General features: G+C 58.2%; 2 protein-coding genes across 12 annotated transcripts in view; one reads left to right on the top strand and one right to left on the bottom strand.

The window, feature by feature from the left end:
• Positions 1–179: 179 nt before the first annotated feature.
• On the bottom strand, positions 180–5,465 carry Klhl17 (kelch like family member 17). Of its 3 annotated transcripts, none has more exons than XM_021243580.2 (12): positions 5,118–5,465; positions 4,356–4,615; positions 4,151–4,272; positions 3,792–4,013; positions 3,265–3,450; positions 2,818–3,031; positions 2,406–2,550; positions 2,155–2,322; positions 1,651–1,739; positions 1,483–1,556; positions 1,168–1,349; positions 180–983 (listed from the first exon to the last, which is right to left on the bottom strand). In XM_021243580.2, the coding sequence occupies exons 1-12, from the start codon at positions 5,219–5,221 to the stop codon at positions 755–757; spliced, it is 1,995 nt and encodes a 664-aa protein (XP_021099239.2). In that variant the 5' UTR covers positions 5,222–5,465; the 3' UTR covers positions 180–754. The 3 variants fall into 3 exon arrangements, 2 of the variants coding, with proteins under 2 accessions (XP_021099239.2, XP_012920669.2); XM_013065215.3 differs by having other exon boundaries at positions 3,265–3,381; XR_015452505.1 differs by lacking the exons at positions 180–983; positions 1,168–1,349 and adding an exon at positions 1,867–2,052.
• Positions 5,466–5,506: 41 nt separating this feature from the next.
• Noc2l (NOC2 like nucleolar associated transcriptional repressor) overlaps positions 5,507–15,492 on the top strand; it is a 12,893-nt gene continuing 2,907 nt past the window's right edge. For 2 of the 9 annotated variants that reach the window (XM_087214506.1, XM_087214503.1), the window contains exons 1-14: positions 5,963–6,102; positions 6,230–6,388; positions 7,254–7,425; positions 7,507–7,632; positions 8,783–8,903; positions 8,984–9,074; positions 10,179–10,257; positions 10,399–10,509; positions 10,910–11,023; positions 11,668–11,856; positions 11,960–12,099; positions 12,859–12,970; positions 14,562–14,675; positions 14,947–15,048. In XM_087214506.1, the coding sequence (XP_087070632.1) occupies positions 6,080–6,102; positions 6,230–6,388; positions 7,254–7,425; positions 7,507–7,632; positions 8,783–8,903; positions 8,984–9,074; positions 10,179–10,257; positions 10,399–10,509; positions 10,910–11,023; positions 11,668–11,856; positions 11,960–12,099; positions 12,859–12,970; positions 14,562–14,675; positions 14,947–15,048 (1,653 nt within the window). In that variant the 5' untranslated portion in view covers positions 5,963–6,079. Of the gene's footprint in view, positions 5,692–5,962; positions 6,103–6,229; positions 6,389–7,250; positions 7,426–7,481; positions 7,633–8,782; positions 8,904–8,983; positions 9,075–10,178; positions 10,258–10,398; positions 10,510–10,909; positions 11,024–11,667; positions 11,857–11,959; positions 12,100–12,858; positions 12,971–14,561; positions 14,676–14,946; positions 15,049–15,492 lie in introns of those variants that run through there. The other 7 variants (XM_087214505.1, XM_004863905.4, XM_087214510.1 and 4 more) reach the window with 6 other exon arrangements.

Genomic DNA, 15,492 nt, shown 5'->3' with positions numbered 1-15,492 from the left:
ACACCACAGCCCGCCCCCCCCCCCCCCCCCCCGGTGCTACATGCAGCCTTGCAGCTCTGACACTAACGCAGTAACTCAGCCCATGGGCCCTCTCCCTAGGCTGACAGGACCCTAGCTGTGCTGTGGCCCCACAAGGCAGCAGAAGGGGCCAGAGATGGACAGAGCCTCTGACCCATGCAGCCCGAGAAGCATGTTTATTGTTCAAGTTGGCTCATATTGCTGTGTGGGGTCTGAGTGCATATGTGTGCCCAGCCCCATGCAAGATCCAGAAAAGACACCAGCTGCAGACAAGACACACAAGAAGCCTGCTTTGTGCCCTTCCCAGGGACGGCCCTTGGCTGGGCCAGATAAGGGCACTGTGCAAAGCATGGGCTAGGGGTCTGCACCTGCTTGTGAAAGCCTCCAACCCCTTCCTGCTCCTAACCCTCCTGCAGGGAGTGTCCCTCATCACTCCTACTGGCCCGGGCAGGAAGTGGGAGGAAACTCTGGAGAGCAGCCATGCTTGGAGAGTAAACATACAAACTGGTAGCTACAGTGCTGCTTGTCCATCAATAAATAATCAGTTGATCAATAAATAAACGGCACACATACAAACAAACACGGAGGAATGAATGCAGACATGGACAGACGGTGCAGGACGTCCCTGGTGGGAGCTGTGGACCCTGTCTCCGGCATGCAGCCGGGGGACAAGGAGGTACAGGGGCACCCTGTGGGGCTTAAGGCATGTGGGGCCTCTTGCGGTCCGTACCGCAGGTCAGAGGCTGGTGGAGGACACGGAGAGCGTCGGTGAGGACGGCGGTGGGAAGTTGAGCAGCTCCAGCACTGCCACACCCACGCTGCTGCGCCGTGTGAACATGCAGGAGGCGGCCACCCATTTGTTGGTCCTCGGGTTGTACTTCTCAATGGAGTTGAGGCTGGAGCTGCCGTCGTTGCCCCCCACGGCATATAGCCATCCATCCATGGCCACCAAGTCGTGCGTGCTCCTGGGGGTGGGAGGACCACAGTGAGCCTGGGCAAGGACCAGGAGGGGAGCTGCCGGAGGGATGGGGCTCAAGCTGGGAGCCTGGGGTGGGGCCGGGCTGGGAGAACAGCTCCCCCCAGTGGCACACGCCCAGCACTGCCCTCTGTGGTGGCGGGAGCTGCCCACCGACCGCCCTGACTTCAGACCTGCGGATGTTCATGGGCGCCACGCTCTCCCAGGCCCCAGCCTTGGGGCTGTATCTCTCCACTGAGTTGAGACAGCTGGTGCCATCATTTCCCCCTGCCACGTACAGGGCGCCTTCTAGCACTGCCACGCCAGCAGAGCTTCGCCTGCTCAGCATGGAGGCCACGGGGGTCCATGAGTTCACCTGCAGTGGTGAGAGTGCAGGTTGGAGGCTGAGCCCACAAGGGCATCCCTCCCACTAAGAGCACCCACTTTGGGGCGGGACCACCCCCGGGAGCACTGGGGAGGGGTGGTCATCACTGGAGTGCGCTCTGCACCTGGGGCTCATACTTCTCCACAGTGGCCAGGTGTGAGGAGCTGTCATAGCCACCCACGGCATACAGGTTCCCATCTGCAGGAAGACAACACACCCTGGTGCTCCTGCTGGCTGTGGGGTGAGGGCAGGAAGAAGGGTGGACGCATAGAAAGCAGGCCCTGTTACCCACCGAGTGTGGCCACACGCACATAGCGCCTCCTGGTGCTCATGGCAGCAATGGATGTCCACGTTCCCGTCAGGGGGTCATAGCGTTCAGCACTGTGGGGACCAGATGGCTGCTGACCATCAGCCAGGAGAGAGAAGTCACCCTGCCCTGGGTCTGTCCTCCCAGGGAGTGGCTGAAACCCCCTGCTGGCACCACAAAACTCTGCCATCAGAGTCTTACCACAGCAGACAGCAAGGCTTGCGGGTTGGCACAGATCACATGGGCCTGCATGATCCTGCGCAAATGCCACCCTGAGGCCAGCCCCTGGACTGGAAGAGAGGGCTCCAGAGAAAAAAAGGGGCAGCAAAGAGCCTTGGCTTTGGTGCTGCTGTGGCCTGAGTGAAGAAGCCTTGGGGACCCTGTGGCCTGGGATAGGTGGAACTTATTCCTCCAGGCGGATGCGATAGCCTCGCTTCCTGCAGCTGAGCCACCCTGTGAGGCCACTGAGGCCTCAACCCCAGCTATTACCTGTTGAGGCAGGAGGCCCCGTCATAGCCGCCAGCCGCGTACAGAAGCCCGTGCAGGGCAGCTACACCCAGACAGCTTCGCCTTGTGCCCATGGACACCTCGGGCTGCCATGTATTGGTCACAGGGTCATATGACTCCGCAGTAGCCAGGTCTGAGGTCCCATCGTAGCTGGGAAAGGGTTCCATTACTGGTCACAGCTGGCCTAGCACCCATGTGCAGAGCCCCCACCCAAGAGTGACCTCTAGGCTTACCCGCCCACAGCGTACAGCCTGTTTCCAACAGCAGCCACTCCCACCCTGGCTCGACGTGTAGACATGGAAGCCACCACATGCCAGCGGTCAGTTCGGGTGTCATATGCTTCACAGTCCCCATGGATGGCAAATAGGCTCCCACCACCTGGTGAGGAGTCAAAGGGCAGGAGGGCCCCAGGTAGGCAACGAGTGGAAGAGACTCTAGAACAGCTGGAGGGCAAGGGCATGGGTGTCCACGATGAGAAGACACAGGGACTGGGTTACACTGGTGGCTCAGCCCTCACAGACCCTCGAGAGGCCCCTGGATGGAGGAGGAGGGCAGAGCAGAGCAGTACGAGCTGGGCTTGTGCTGGGTGCGGGGATGGAAAGCTCAGGGCAGCAACATGAAGGAGAAGGGGCCAGGTGGGCATACCCACGGCAAAGAGCACAGGGCCGGCACCCTCACAGCGCCGGGGCCGAGTGCGGCTGGTGCCTAGAACGCCCCTCTGCTCGGGCAGCAGGTGGAACTTGAGGGCCTCAATGAGCAGGTCTTTGCAGTCAGGATGATGGCGCACAAGGCTCTCAGCATCCACGTGGCCCAGCAGAAAGTCACGGCTCAGAAGGGGCAGCCGCACACACTTCATCAGCTGGCGCAGGGAGAGCCAAGGTCAGGGAGACCCCGAGGCACACTCCCTCCAGGGTGAGAGCCCCAGCTTGCAAGCCCACGTCATCTGCATGATGGGTTCTCCAAGTGGCTGCTCTTGCCCCCGCCTGCCGTGGGGTCCCTGACGGGAGAGGCCAGGGGCTCCATGAGGCACACCCAGGTCTCAGTCACCCGTGTCCCTCCCGACACCATGGGAACCTCAGGGCCTGGCCTCACCCGGGGGACGTGTTGCCTCCGAGTGTCCACATCGTGTTTAACCCAGCTCAGGACTGCGCGGTAAACGTCTTCCTCTGAAGGCACATTCAGGCTGTCGCTAGAGACCAATTCCAGCACCTGGAGGTGGGGGCCCTCAGACCTGAGACCTGGGGAGGGTCCTGTGTGCCCAGGGAGCCCTGAAAGTGCCTGGGAAGGAAGTTCCAGCCAGGGGCTCAGTGTTTCTACAGGGAGGGGCCGAGCCGGTCAGGAGGCACAGATTTGGTTTCCAGGGGAGCCTAAATCCAGTGGTCACAGTGGTGAAACACCAGGAAGTGGGGATTACTGGCAGGGACGTGTTGAGGACAGAACGGGGCAAAGGTCTGGTGGAATCAGGAAAGTTGGGGACAGGATCTCAGAGCCCTGGTAACGACATGGTGCGGATGGGGGCCCGGAGGTGGGCACAAGGGACATGAGGCTGGTTACCAGGGCTCTGTTGTCTGGGTTGGGGCTGGGGCATGGTTTGAGCTGCACCCCAGCTGGCACGTTACCTGCTTCAGTGGCAAGAGCATGAATTCCTCGGTCTTGGCCACGTCCACGAAGTGCTGCAGCACGTACCTGTGTGCTGCTTTGAGTAGGTCACTGCACGAGTGTGTGTCGGCAAAGCCCCGGATTCCCAGGCAGTTGGAGGGGTCCAGCTGACTCAGCAGAAACTTGCAGCACGCATCTCTGACACCGTTCAGCTGCAGAAGGCTGGCGGCAGGGAGCAGTGTCTGCAGCCATGGAAGTGAGGGTGAGGCAGAAGGGTGCAGGGGAAGCACAGAGGACCTGAGAGAGGTGGGGATGGCCTCTAGGGACAGGGCCCTGGGAAGACTAAGGAGACTGCCTTAGAGGGTGGCAGCAGCCTCACCTGCACATTGCCCTCGCCCACCACAATCTCAGCTGTGTATGCAAACTGCACCAGTTGATCCAAGGCCTGAGGGTCGATGTCATGCAGTGTCACATGTGTTTGGCGGCTCTCACTCATCTCATCTGCGGGGACAAGAGAACGGGTCAGGTCGGTATCCGCCTGCAGGCTGTAGGAAGCCCTGTGTGCCGCCCGAACAAGTACTTGCTTGTGAACATGGCGTGGAAGTAGGGGCTGCAGGAGGCCAGCACCACCTTGTGTGCACGGATCTCCTTGGCGGCCACGTGCAGGACGATGTCACACAGGAGGCCGCGCTGCCGCATGCGGCTCATGGCTACGAAGGCGTCGTGGTAGTGCCGCTTGGAGTTGTGGGCCACACTGTGGCCCTCCCGGCTCAGCAGCTGCATGGCTCCCTCCATGGGGGCTGGGGGCCGGGCCTGCCTGGGCCTGGCACGCTCTGCCTCGGGGCTGCAGGCAGGCAGGGCCAGGTCAAGTGTGCTCTCCAGAGCAGCTCACCTCACCCTTTCGACCTCTGGATGTAGCCAAGGCGGCCAGGGGGCAGCCATCGCTCCAGCCGTCCCAGCGCACGGCCAGCAGCCCATGCCCTTCTCCATCGCGGACACCTTGTCGCTGACCCCACCCTCTCATTCAGGACTTCCTCTTCTTCAAACCCTCTCCCAACTGGTGGAGCCGGGACCTGGCGCCCTGAGCCCTGGTGACCTGTCCAGCCTCTCTGCCCACTGCAGGCCCCATTCGACGCGTGCTCCCACCCCGCTGTCCCCAGCGCGTAGCGGGCCTCGGACCCCACTCCGCCCGCACCGCCCAGCGCCTCATTCTGAGGGTGGACACCAGGCGGCGGGAGGGGCCGGCCCTCCCGGACCGCAGGCTCGGGCTGCGTGGCGCCCGCGGCGGCAGCTGGGCACCCTCGCCAGTCCCTCCGCTCATCCGCCCGCTTCTCGGCCCCACTCACGCGGGCGGCGGCGGTGGCGGCGGCGGCGCCTCGGGCCCGGGCCCCGGGCTGCCGTGCTCCGGGCTCTGCGTCCTGCCGGCCGGGCGCTCGCCGCGCGGCTGCATTACCTCGGGAGTCCGACCCTCCGCCAAGCCGCGGGGCGCAGGAGGAGCGATGCACCGCCGGGCGGAGGGGTGCTCCGCGGCCAGTCCGCGTCGCGCTCCCGCCTCTCTCAGCCGCTGTTTCTCGGCGCCGCCCGCTCCGCCTCCGGGACCCGCGTCCCTCCCCCGCCTACCCCAGACGGCTCGCACCGCTCAGTCTGCCGCTCCAGACCTCGCGCTGGGCACTGCTGGCCGTAGGATCGGCGGTCCAGACCCGAGGGCCTTCAGGGTCTCTCTCGAACGGGCTCGGAACCTGGCTCTTTGGGCGGCAGGGGAGCGCGGGGCTCTACACTCACGGTGTGGCCCTGCCCAGGAGATATCAGAGGAGGCCAGCCTGGCTACCAGGCGTTGGATCTTTGGCGAACTTCCTGCGTAACGTCATGGGCTGCGTTTCTGTCTTCCCCACGAGACCCTGATCTTGTCCTTATTGATTTGTGAGCAATCTTTGTATAGCACTTCCTGTTGTTGAACGTTTGGTTTGTTTCTTGTCACTGCTATGCATCAGGGCTGGGCGGGACGCCCTGGCCTCGTTTCCCCAGGTGGGAACCGTTATTACGGCGTCTTACAGAGCCGCGAGCGGCCGTCTGGCCCACGTAGGGCGAATGAGTGCTGGGGCTGTAAGGATCTCGCCAACCAAACTGAGGGTGCGAACTTGCCCTCCCGCCTGGACACTGCCGGCCCGCGGTCGGAGATCCCTAGAGCCATCTGGTGTGGGCGGGGAGGGGCGGGGAAAGGGGCGGGAGGGGGCCGGCCCGGAGGAGGTGCTGCGAGCGCTTGGCATTCTGGGGCCGGAAGTGTGGCGCACATTGCGCTCTCGACGTCATGGCGGCGCGTGGCCGAAAGAGGTTTGTGTGCCCCATGGCCCTGCGGTCCTCCCGGTGGGCTCCTGTATTCTGGGGCTTTTCCTCGCCCCCCTACCGGGGCGGGGGCTAGCGGGCTGATGGGTAGCTGTGACTCCACTGTGACCCGCAGGCGCCTGGCGGAGTTGACGGTGGACGAGTTTCTTGCTTCGGGTTTTGATTCCGAGTCGGAGTCGGAGCCTGAAGGAGCTCCGGAGGCGGCGATACCCGGAACCCACGAACGCGGAACTGCCTGGAACTCGTGTGGGCCGGACCGGGGCGCCACGGCTAGGTGAGCGGGCGTCTCTTCCTCAGGCTCTTGGCCCGGGTCGATCGCGGGTGGCCGCTCGCGGCCCCTCCGCTCAAGGGTAGGCCTTTTCTGGAGGTGGATAATGGAGAAGACCGCTTCTGACCCAGGAGACCTCACTCAGCCTTGTGTAAATCAGTGTGTACCATGTTAGGAGGTGAGTGTCATGGTCGGCGTGATAAAACGGAAGAGACTGGAGTGAGAGTTGCTCGTCACGTTAAAGGGGGCAGAAGAGGTGTGGGAGGGCGACGCTGGATGAGGATGCGAGGGATCCAGCAGTGCAGGCAGCAGAGCAGGAGCAGTAAGGTCCTTGAGGTAAACAAGGAGGCGGGTCGTGAAGGAGATGTACCAGGAGAGGGGGCTAGAGGCCAGGTCCACAGACGATCTTCTGGTAGGGTGGCAAGTCACCTTGGAGCTTGAGCAGGTAAAAAGAGTCACTTCGGTTGCTGTGCCGAGAAGGGTTGTAAGTGGACCAGAGGCAGTTAAAGAATTGAGAGACGTGGTGGTATGAGAAGAGGCATGTGTAGCTTTGAAGGTGTTGCTGATGTGCACTAATGGCAAGTTCCTGCAGCTGGGATAGAGCATGGTTTGGGTACAGCAGGACTGGAGAGAGCAAAGGTGGAGAGCGTGTGTTGAGTTGAGATGCATTTGTTTAAGCATTGTCTAGAGGCTAGTCTTGAAGAGATGAGCCTGCTGAAAACTTAATCACCTGTGAATCTCCTTGTCTAGTTGTTGGCTGAGGGAGTGGACTAACCATGTCTGAGGACACCAGCATGTTGGAGCTGTCTCCTCGTGTCCTGTTTTCCTGGGGCGTTTACTGACCACCCCCCCCCCCCGCCCCCCTTAGCAGGCATAAAGGCCGTGCCTCTGAGCACAAAGACCAGCTCTCTCGGCTGAAGGACAAAGACCCTGAGTTCTACAAGTTCCTGCAGGAGAATGACCAGAGCCTACTGAATTTCAGTGACTCAGATAGCTCTGAGGAGGGAGACGAGCAGTTCCACTCTCTGCCGGATGCACTGGAGGTGAGGCCTGGGAAGACCTGGGCAATGGGCATTGTGCCTGTTACACCCTGGCCCAGCTTGGCCCTTCTGTGTCTGGTGCAGGAAGCAAGTGAAGAGGATGATGGAGGGGAGGATGGAGACAGAGTGCCCAGAGGACTGCAGGGGAAGAAGAATGAATCTACTCCTGTGACCCTTGGCATGGTTGAGCAGTGGAAGCAGGCAGCAAAGGTGAGAGAAAATCTCCTTCCCCCAGAATCTCTGCCTTTGCCCCATTTGTGGTATCCATAGCTCTCCAGGTAAGAAGATCTTTCTCTGAGCAGCAGCAAATAATCCTGTGTATTCTTTTTTTTTTTTCTTTTTCTTTTAAAGGTGGAAAGGTTTATTTGACTTACAGTTCATAGAGGTTTCAGTCCATAATCAGCTGCCTCCAAGGCAGGATGACAGAGGGACAACAGTTGATGGCAGACAGACAATAACAAAGCAACAAGCTCATGTGTATACTTTTTGAGTACTAGACTACCCAGAAAGCATCCTCTCCTTTAGTCAAGAGTTCAGGGGCTCTGCCTGCTCCTTTGAAGTCAGGCCACTGTGTTGGGCATAGTGTTTGTGTCTTAATGTTCTCTATTTCTGTGTTGGAATGCTATAGGCAAAGTAATTTGCAAAGAAAATATATTTATTTGACTTGTAGTTGTTGAGCCTGGTAAATCCAGGAGCATGGTGCTTCACCTGGTGAAGGTTCTGTGCTGTGTATCAATACAGCAAGAGTACTGTCTCTCTCTCTCTCTTTTTTTTTTCTGCTGGTGCTGGGAACCAAACCCAAGGTCCCACATATGCTAGGCAAGCAGTCTACCAGTGAGGTTCACACCTAGACCTAACTTTTCCACTTATGTAGCCACTGATGCCATCATAGGTATTCCATACTTACGATCTTATCTAGTCCTAATTATTTCTCAAGAACTTCACTGCTAACTGCCATCAATATATAATTTGGGGAGCTGGGGATTTAGCTCAGTGGTTTCACCGCCTGCTGCCCAAGGGTAAGGACCTGGGTTCGATCCCCAGTTCCAAAAATGTGTATATATATATATGGAGAGATCTCCAGATACCATTTAGAATTGGCCATGGTCCTTGATCCAGACTCTTAGTCCTTTCCCCTGGGGCTCCTGAGGCAGACTTCATGTGCTTCCAGAGTGATTAGAACTTGTCTCCATTTTTGTTGCTGATGCATGCCTCAGTGACTGTGCCCCCACCTCTGCACTGTATTTGAGATTGTGGGTAAGAGGCTCCTCATTGAGTAGGGTCTTGGCCCTAACCAGTTCTTGTGCTTCCCTTTGTGGCCGGCTGCACCCTCAGCGTTCTTGGTCTCTTGCCCTTTTAGCAGCATCTCACTGCCAAGCTGTTTCATGAAGTTGTGCAGGCGTTCCGAGCTGCTGTGGCCACCACCCAGGGAGACCAGGAAGGGGCTGAGGACTGCAGATTCCAGGTCTCAGACAGTGCTGGTGAGTAGAGACCAGGGACCTGGGTCAGGCTTGGCTGCATGTTCTGTCCCGTCAATGACATCTGTATCTTTTTCTTGCAGTGTTCAATGCACTGGTTACCTTCTGTGTCAGAGACCTCTTTGGCTACCTCCAGAAGCAGCTGTTTGGAAAGGCACCAATAGACAGCAACAGGTGAGAGGGTGGATAGGATCAGGCTTGCTCTGCAGGAGGGGCACAGGCTTGCAGGCCTCTGAGAGGTCAGGGGCATGAAGGGCTCTTTGTGGGGGTAGCACTCAGGCCAGTTGGAGTGGGCCTAATTTCTCCCTTCTAGGAAAGAAATTCTCTGGGTAGGATTTCTTGGGAGCTTGGTATGGGCTTGTTATTGGTCTTGACTTTCCTAAGCCCAGGCTTATGCTCTCCTTCCACTGTGGACATGAGTCCTGTCCATGCTCCTTGACATCTGTTTGGCCTGTTTGTGAGAAGTGTGTGTGCATATAGGCAGGAGCCTGGTTGGTTCTGGGACAGAGGATGTGGAAGGTCTTGAGCAAAGCACAGCAAAGTGACTGTACAGTGAGGGGCATGGTGAGGCTGGGAGACTGAGCCGCCTTGTGATCTTGAAGCAGTAAGGGTCTGGAGAGTTGAACTTGCCTCAGGGATACCTTTCAAAGGAAGCGGAGGTGATGTTAGCACTTGGAGGTGAGGTGGGGAGATGGCAGCAGAAGGGCCCCTGCCCTTGTTTCTTGCAGCTTTTCAGCAGATTTCAGCGAGCAGCTAGTATGGGACTCAACCGCAGACACTCAGGCACAGTTGCCAGGTGTTCAGTGTTTGGCATGGCTAAAGGTCTGGGGTTCTAAGTGAAACTGAGTTTATAGATGCGCATGGCTGGGTATATGGTACATGTGAACCAAAGACACCAGCCAGCAGTAATGAGTGGGACATGGTTTGGCCCCAGAGGCTGGCTGCAGAGTTCAGGTGCAACGCTTAACGGGGCCCAGAAGAAGGTCACGTCTGAGAGAGGTGACTGGGCCTGGGAGTCCTTCAGGGAGGCTGGGAGTCAGGACAGTGGGGCAGTAGCCCTGTGGTTCAGCCACAGGCATGGCTGTGATGGGGCCACTGCTGTTTCCTGTAGGCCTGGGTCTGTAGCACCATCGAGAAGTTTTTATGAGCTCCTGTGTTTGCCAGCTGTGGAACTCTAAGCTTTTTGTGGAGAGAGTTGGGAATCTGCTCTGGTGTTTGAGGTGCTGGGCAGGGTGTGAATAGGCTGAGAATAGGCTGAGGCAGTCTCAGTTTCTGCAGGGTGCTGCAGCCGTCCAGCAGTGCGCTCTGGGGGAAGTTCCGTGTGGATGTCAAGGCATACCTGAGTGCGCTCATGCAGGTACTGTTCTGGCGGGAGTGGAGGGCAGGCATGAGAGCCTTTGTCACAGGCAAGGGGCTGCCATGTCCCATGGTCCAGTGTTTCTTTGTGCCTGACTCAGGAGGTGAGTTTGGGGCCTCATTATTTCCCCTGCTTCCTTAGCTGGTGACCTGTCTGGCAGAAGCCGTGGTGTTGGCAGCAGTCCTGCGGCATGTCAACAGCCTGGTACCCTACTACCTGACCTTCCCCAAGCAGTGCCGTGTGCTGCTCAAGGTGGGCACTCCTCCCCTGTGTGTGCTGTGGTGAGTTCCCCACTGACTGCTCTCTTCCCGTGGATTGGTTCAGGGACTTGAGGAGAGGTCCCTTGGAGACAACATGTGTACTGGCATCTCAGGGTTAGAACATGTGATTCTCATTTTGACCTCAGTGTGTTGGTACATGTGCCTGACAGTCAAGGCAGGGTCTCACGGTTCTGTCTTCACGGAGTATAAGGTGCTTTGTTCTGCACTTTGATTTTTCTCTGTTATACTCACAACTTTTCTCTGAAGCAGAAACGGCTGTTGCCCAGCAGGTGATCATAGGAACTTTTGACCTGGCTTGAGAGGGTTGTGGTGGCCCTGGCAGGGTCCTGGGTAAGGGGGCTGGGAGAAGCAGTGATGTGTCCTCTCCTTAGAGGATGGTGATTCTGTGGAGCACTGGTGAGGAGTCCCTGCGGGTGTTGGCCTTCCTGGTCCTTGTTAGAGTTTGTCGACAGAAGAAGGACATTTTCCTGAGTCCTGTCCTGAAGGTACACATCTCTCTGTCAGTGTTAGTGCTGGGAATCATCCTGGGGGCCTAGCAGGTTGCCTTTGTGGCTGTGCCCTTGCTGGTCCCTGGCACTGTGGCTCTGGGCAGATCAGGGCCTTTAGGTCATGGTGTCCTCACCAGGAGGTTGGGGTTGGTAATGGGAATAGGAGCCCTGCAACTTCCTGGGCTCTATCTGGACTTTAGCTCTCCCTGATGGAGACTTCTCTTTCTGGACAAGGACATTGTAGATGGAGAATAGAAGCAAGTCTGAAGTCACAGCCGAGATCCAAACCTTCCTGCCTGGCTCCAGACCCAGGGTGGCCCAACCAATCACAGGGCTTCTGGAACCCCCTCCTAGGCCTTTGATAGTCTTCTTGCCTCTTTATCAGCTCACCCCTCCCTTACTATGTACCTTTCTTGTTAGACCCCCTCTGCACAGCTTAGGGTGTGTCCCTGGGGCTGGTGGGTACACTGGTTGGACACAGGCATGCAGACTGAGCAGCCTTGGAGGCCTGAGTTGGGGGATGTGAGGGTGTGGTCCCTGTGTGGGGCAGCAGGTCTGAGGGGAAGCCAGGGGTTGGCAGATGGCTTGGAGCATCTGGGCAGTGGGAGCTCAGATGGCCCTGACTGGGGTCTCTGCGGCAGCAAATGTACATCATGTATGTGAAGAATTGCAAGTTCACCTCTGCCAGCACCCTGCCCCTCATCAGCTTCATGCAGCGAACGCTGACCGAGCTGCTTGCCCTGGATCCCAGCATCTCCTACCAGCATGCCTTCCTCTACATCCGCCAGCTCGCCATCCACCTGCGCAACGCCATGACCACTGGCAAGAAGGTGCCCAGCCCGGCCTTGCACCTTGGTGGGGGCTGTGGGTGGGGTAGGCACACAGTGCTGCTGGCAGGGAGCTGGGCCTCAGTGTGGGATTCACTCTGACCAGGAGACACACCAGTCGGTATACAACTGGCAGTACATCCACTGCCTCTACCTGTGGTGCCGCGTCCTGAGTGTCCTCGGCTCCAGTGAGGCCCTGCAGCCCCTGCTTTATCCTCTTGCGCAGGTTGCCATTGGCTGTATCAAGTGAGTCCAGGGTGGGGCTGCACAGGCCTGGGAGGTGAGGACTGTGGGCAGTGCCCTGTCTGGCTATGTCGGCAGTCCTGGGGCAGGGCCTAGGGTCCTCAGGCATGGGATTGGAAGAGGGACCAGATTCATGGGCATTTTGTGTCCTGTGAAGTGGTTAGCTGCACATGACGCAGGACTCATACTCTGTCCATGGGTCCTGTCTGCCACTGAAAGGGCATTCTGGTCTATTAGCCTGGGATTCTAGTCCGGTGTAGGGTAAAGTGCTGTGTGCCTTTCTGGCCAGCAGGGGGTGTCTGTCTCCCTGAAAGGGCATTTGCTTGAACCTTGGATACTAGCCTGGGAAGTGAGGCTGGCGGTTCAAGGGAAGACTCCCCAAAATCAAGGATTGGGAAAAAAAGAGAGACAGAAATGAATCCTGCCCACATTAGAATGAAACTGAGTTAGAACCTGTATTGGGTTTGGTCCCTAGTATTGCCAAAAGAAAGTTGGGTGTCCCTCCAGCCCTGTAGTGGAGCAAGGAGGCCAGTCCTTAGGCCAGGACATGAGTTGAGGTGCTCTTCTGTGCCCTGTTCTCTTTGGGGAATGTGGTGCTGCCTGCTGTGGATAGGGTGGCTACTCCCCAGGAAGAGTGCCAGGCCTCCTGCAGCTGCAGCCCTGTGAGGGGTGAGGTTTGGAGGCAGCGGGGCAGCCAAGGCTGCGCTCAGTGGCAGGCTGCTCAAACCTGGCCTCTACCCCTTCTGGCCTTCCCTGCCACAGGCTGGTCCCCACTGCTCGCTTCTACCCACTGCGCATGCACTGTGTACGTGCCCTGACGCTGCTGTCACAGAGCACTGGCATCTTCATTCCCGTGCTGCCCTTCATTCTTGAGGTAAGTACGTTACACACTGTCTGGGGTGGGGGGTCGACTGGCTCCAAGTCTGCTGCAAGGTGTCCACGGGACAGCCCTGAATTTGTCATTTTTCCCGTCTGGGGTGTGAGTTTATGAGCATGTGCTACTTAGCACTGTCTCCTGTCTACGCTGATCGAGTGTCTGTCACTCATGTGTTCCCAGGGGTAGTCCGAGGCTGCAGGCTGTGCAGCCAGGGAGCTGACCAATCATGTAGGTGCCTGCTCAGGATCGGAGTGAGCAGTGAGCAGGAGAGCTGGGTCTGAAGTGTGCATGGGCTGCTGAGTGCTGCTGGGCTGGGGAAAGGGTGGAGTGCAAGTTACATCAGAACTCGCCACCTCCACGTGTGCCCTCCTCTGCCATGTCAGGGTGAAAAGAAAGCCCGGAAAGATCCCATTCCCCTTCCACTGAGCAGGTTGCCACGGATTTGTACCTGGCGAAAACCCTTTGGACATCACCTGTCTCAGAGAGTCAGTGCCAGCCCTTGCCCCCCTTCTGTGACAGCACTCCTCTACAGGTCTCCTGCCCTGCCGGCGGGTCTGGTCCTGCCTCCCCAGGTCTCACCCTCCTGTGGCGTCTTTCCCTTTGCGTGTGTGTGTGTGTGTCTGTCGTGTATATTGGGGGGTGTTTGTACTGGGGATCGAGTAAGGCGTCCACTGAGATGGGGACCCCACTAAAGTTGCCCAGGCTGCATTCAAACTCACAATCCCCCTGCCTCAGCCTCCCCCAAATGCTGGGATTACAAGGTTGCACCACCACACCCTGCACACCTTTCCCTTTTTTCCTTCACTTAGAATAGTTCTCTGCTGCCCTTGCCTTGGCTCACTGTGCCGTGTCTAGCAGGGTTTTCCTACACCCGGGTGCAGACGTCTCTGAGAAAGCAGGCCAAAGCTGAAGCAAAACTCCCTGCTGGGCGTTGCTGCTCTGCCTCGATGGGTGGACAAGAAGGAGACGTTGAGTCAGCCCCCACCCAGCTCTCTGCCCAGGCTAGAGACAGTGCATCCCTCCCTGCCCTTTAGGGGACCATTTCTTTGCTAGTCACTGCTGCCCAGCACCTGCCCTGCTGTATTAGTTCTCCCACCACTCTGCACATGTCTTGGACCTCTCTGCTTCACCAGTGCTGGTGTGGAGTTCACCAGGTCAAGAGGCCAGGTGCCCACTCCCTCCCCTTCTTGGGAAAGTTGAGATGCCCAGCCTGTGTTGTCTGGAGGGCATAGAAGCCTCCAGGCCCTTGTCTGAGACACCCTCTCTCATGTCCCTGCACACAGTGTTCATTTGTTACAGTGACGTCCTCCCAGCACCCAGCATGTAGTTGTGCTTGGCCTCAGTGTGGAGGGAGGAGTGAGCAGTGGGCCCTGTACAGAGGATCACTTCTTGGCCTCCCCGTGCCGGTCCTCATAGCCTCCCTGTCTTGGAGGGAGGCTCAGGAACACTGCTGTATCCACCAGGGTGGTACTCTAGGGTGAAGGAGCCAGAGCTCTGGGAGACAGGACCTGGAGGGGCCTCTCCTGCATCTTCCCACTCGCTTCTGGTGAGGTTTGAGGATAGGCTGGGTAACATACCCTGGGGACAGATTTTCCAGCAGGTGGACTTCAACAAGCGACCAGGCCGGATAAGCTCCAGGCCCATCAACTTCTCTGTGATCCTGAAGCTGTCCAGTGCCAACCTACAAGAGAAGGCCTACCGGGTGAGGTGGGCCTCCAGGCCCAGGAAGAGCCCATGGCTGTGTTCGGGTGGGGCTGAGATGGACAGGAGAGACCTGTGGGCTTCAGGCCAGGGACAGGGACTCCTTAATCCCAGCTCCTGGGAGTTTTGAGTGTGGCTTCTGGAGGAGCGGGTTTGGCACTTTCTTGGGGTCCCTTCCCTGGAGAGTGAGTGGACCCATCAGCCTGAAGTCAGAGGCCTTGAGCACCTGTGTCTGATCCCCTGATGAGCTTAGTTCTGTCCTGCTGCCTCAGGATGGCTTGGTAGAGCAGCTGTACGACCTCATCCTGGAATACCTGAATGGCCAGGCCCACAGCATTGCCTTCCCAGAGCTGGTGCTGCCCACTGTTCTGCAGGTATATTCCTGTTGCCTGGTTCTTCTTATACCACAAGCACAGGGCAAAGGGAGGTGTCCTGGTTGTCACACAGGGCCAACAGTAGAGCCCAAGCAGCTCCACACTGGATTCCCTAGGGCCACAGTGTAATGATGATGACCACAGGGATATGGGACCTTTGGGGGGCTTTTTCCTCAGGGCCATGGAGTTGGCTTTGGGGGAGGGAGTATCAGCCATGCAGGTTGGGTTGGATCTGGGTGACTCATTGGCTTTCCAGGCTGAGCCTGCTGTGGCTTAGAAGTCTATCCTGACAGGGCTGATCCCCTGCTGTTTTCCCAGGTGGTCCTGAGGGTGGGTTGGGGATTCTCTCTTGGAAGTTCCCTCTGTGCCCATGAGCATCTGCTTGCTCTCAGCTCCCAGGTAGGCCTGCACCTCTCACAGGAGGAGGCACAGCTGTTCCCATCT

Source organism: Heterocephalus glaber, unplaced genomic scaffold (genome assembly GCF_053883595.1).
Source record: "Heterocephalus glaber isolate CG9 unplaced genomic scaffold, H.glaber_assembly_v1.0 deba00001447, whole genome shotgun sequence".
NCBI lineage: Eukaryota > Metazoa > Chordata > Mammalia > Rodentia > Bathyergidae > Heterocephalus > Heterocephalus glaber.
The sequence above is the reverse complement of the archived record's forward strand: the minus strand, read 5'-3'. Positions and strand labels throughout refer to the sequence as shown.

Excerpts from the sequence above, each read along its gene's own strand:
- Klhl17 (XM_021243580.2), bottom strand. The coding sequence starts at position 5,221 with ATGCAGCCGCGCGGCGAGCGCCCGGCCGGCAGGACGCAGAGCCCGGAG. Across the intron at positions 1,350-1,482 it reads TGGAGAAGTATGAGCCCCAG|GTGAACTCATGGACCCCCGT; the intron begins GTGCAGAGCGCA and ends TCACCACTGCAG. Across the intron at positions 984-1,167 it reads GCGCCCATGAACATCCGCAG|GAGCACGCACGACTTGGTGG; the intron begins GTCTGAAGTCAG and ends TCCCACCCCCAG.